This window comes from Sinocyclocheilus grahami, unplaced genomic scaffold (assembly GCF_001515645.1).
Source record: "Sinocyclocheilus grahami isolate Dianchi unplaced genomic scaffold, SAMN03320097.WGS_v1.1 scaffold275.1, whole genome shotgun sequence".
Classification (NCBI taxonomy): Eukaryota; Metazoa; Chordata; class Actinopteri; order Cypriniformes; family Cyprinidae; genus Sinocyclocheilus; species Sinocyclocheilus grahami.
In genome coordinates, this window is record NW_015505454.1 from 1,022,878 (window position 1) to 1,025,397 (window position 2,520).

At 37.3% G+C, this 2,520-nt stretch overlaps 1 protein-coding gene across 1 annotated transcript in view; it reads right to left on the reverse strand.

Moving 5' to 3' along the window:
* ctdnep1a (CTD nuclear envelope phosphatase 1a) overlaps positions 1-1,766 on the reverse strand; it is an 8,225-nt gene extending 6,459 nt beyond the window's left edge. Inside the window, exon 1 of the mRNA XM_016291698.1 lies at positions 1,127-1,766. Coding sequence (XP_016147184.1) covers positions 1,127-1,231 — 105 coding nt within the window. The 5' untranslated portion in view covers positions 1,232-1,766. The remainder of the gene's footprint in view (positions 1-1,126) is intronic.
* Between the last annotated feature and the right edge of the window lie 754 nt (positions 1,767-2,520).

Genomic DNA, 2,520 nt, shown 5'->3' on the forward strand with positions numbered 1-2,520 from the left:
AAAACTTATATATATATATATATATATATATATATAAAAAAAAACATAATTGATGTTCGTGAAAAAAACTGAAAGGTAGTAAAAGCACTAAATCACAATTTACTAGGCCACACATGCCACTTGTTTTCACTCAGGTAGTTACGTGAAACAACCCAAGCTCATTTTGAGCTGTTTTTGCAGAGAAGCCCCAAACATTATAGTCTTGGATGCATCAATTAGAACGGTTTGAAAAATAGAAACAGATCACGGTATGCCACTGTTTTCCAGCAACGGTGTGTTTATGAAATTACATGATAGCCGTATTATTCTTAACAATTATTAGAAATTAAAACTTATTTTTTAACATATACATGAAGAATAAAAAATGTATAAGATTCTTTTATTGTGGGGTAAATTGAAACATTGTAGAAATCTTGGCCAGCTGAAAAAAATAACCATATTGTCAAGACTCGGTATGGAAATATTTGATACCTTTCTCAGTGAGCGTATTGTGCTTTTAATAGTTCTGGGTCTGTAACTCCCTTCACGGCAGGCTAAACAACATATAGTAGGGGTCCATAGTCCAAAGTAATTAGGACATACAGCACCATAAACAAACTTCCCCAGGATTACAGTGATACAGCAGACGCAGGCACAATCTGAAACTTACTACTGTGCCAAACTTTCATCAAACTTTTTTTGATACAATGAATAGGAGTACTTAAACACAAATCAACAATTAAAGCAGCACATAACAAATCATATACCAAGTTAATGTTATTATTACAGATCCTACAATGACCCAGCTGAATAGTGCATGATTGTTTGCACTGAGGGCCATACAATTTTGCATAAGTGACAGCTCAGTAAATATATGATCAATTCCAAAAATCTGAGCAGGGTTAAAGTGTTAAAACAAACAATAGGACTGGTTACTCTTAGGAATTTGTGCATGAAAACAATATTACTCGTTACAAAGTTTCTAACATATCAACAATGCTAGGAGATGTTTGTCTTTTGAAGATTATTTGAAGACGGGAGCCCTTAAATAAAGAAAAATCATTATTTACAGATGACATGTCGGAATACAGTATATACACAGAACAGAAAAAGCATGTATTCACATGACATATGTTGACTTGCTCACCGTTCGTAGATGCTTCCTGAGGATGTATAAAATGAAACTCCATATTCTAGACGTCACTCCAAGAAAAGTGCGAATCCCAAGTAAACACTGTCGTGTCTTCAACATGCTGACAGTCGACGGACAGCACAACGGTGAATCATAGAAGAGACTCACACTATCCACTGTTGACCAGTGACTTCAGAGCTACGGCTACAACTAATCAGGTCGGCTAACCGCTTCTTTGCTTTTAAAGTAACGCAAGCGAGGCTAGCCAAGCTACAGAAACCAGACACTCTGCTACACTTGGACCAGCCAGTGACACAACAGTTAAAATGTCAAACGTCTTAAAGTGTGTAGCCACGCACACAAACAAACCTCTGCGAACACAGGCTAACTGGACTTGTAATTCATTGGCAAGGCAGCTAGCTCTGGATCTAGCCAGCCCTACAACAAATGATCCCTCCTCGGATTGACGACTCTTGTGCTCGACAGGTTCGATGGTGATCTCAAGACTTCAGACAAACGGCCAAGTAAGCAAAAAGTCCAATCAGACGCCATCAAATTCGTTTCAGTACATATCCGGGAGCAAACTGTGGGCCGCCATCAGTACTTTGGTTTCGTCACTTCCGAGAAACAACAAGCGCGTCCTCTTCTTCTTCTTCTTCTTCTTCTACTGACCACCATATAACATGATTTATTTGTTGATTTCATTTTAAAACTCCATTCTATACTCCATTTTTCCACCTTTTTAATAGCTGTTTGCATACTTGAAATCACTTGGGATACATTTCGACCTCTCTTCCAAATAGCACCATCATCAGCATATAACGCACATCCCACACCATATCCTAAATTGTCAAAAATATCATTAATCATAATGTTAAAAAGAATTGGACTTATTACACTCCCTTGTGGAATACCATTTTCTGCCTTAAAAACTGATGACTGGCACGCTCCTACTTGTACTAAAAATGTTCGTTCAAATAAAAACTGAGATAACCAATTATACATTTTACCATCTATTCCTATCATTGCTGCTTTAATTATCTTCTTCTTCTTCTTCTTCTTCTTGGTTTTATGGCGAGTTGCAATTTTTGCGCATATCGCCACCTACTGTGCTATTGTGCACAAGCGTGTCCTCCTCAGTGAAGCTGGGTCAAGAGAAGAACGAGGACAGGGGTTCTGGAGATGCAGCCACACGAGGAGACTCAGAGACGATCAAACTCACAGATACATTCACAAATATATTGTTAATTACACATGGCACTTGCTTTCATCTGACATAATAAAAGGCCAATAGGGCGAGCTATGCAACAGATAAATAACTCAAATAAAAATAGGACGGAATCAAATTTGATTTGTTTTAGTTTATATTGATTTTTGATTAATAATAAAGATGCCTCATGTGTTGGAAT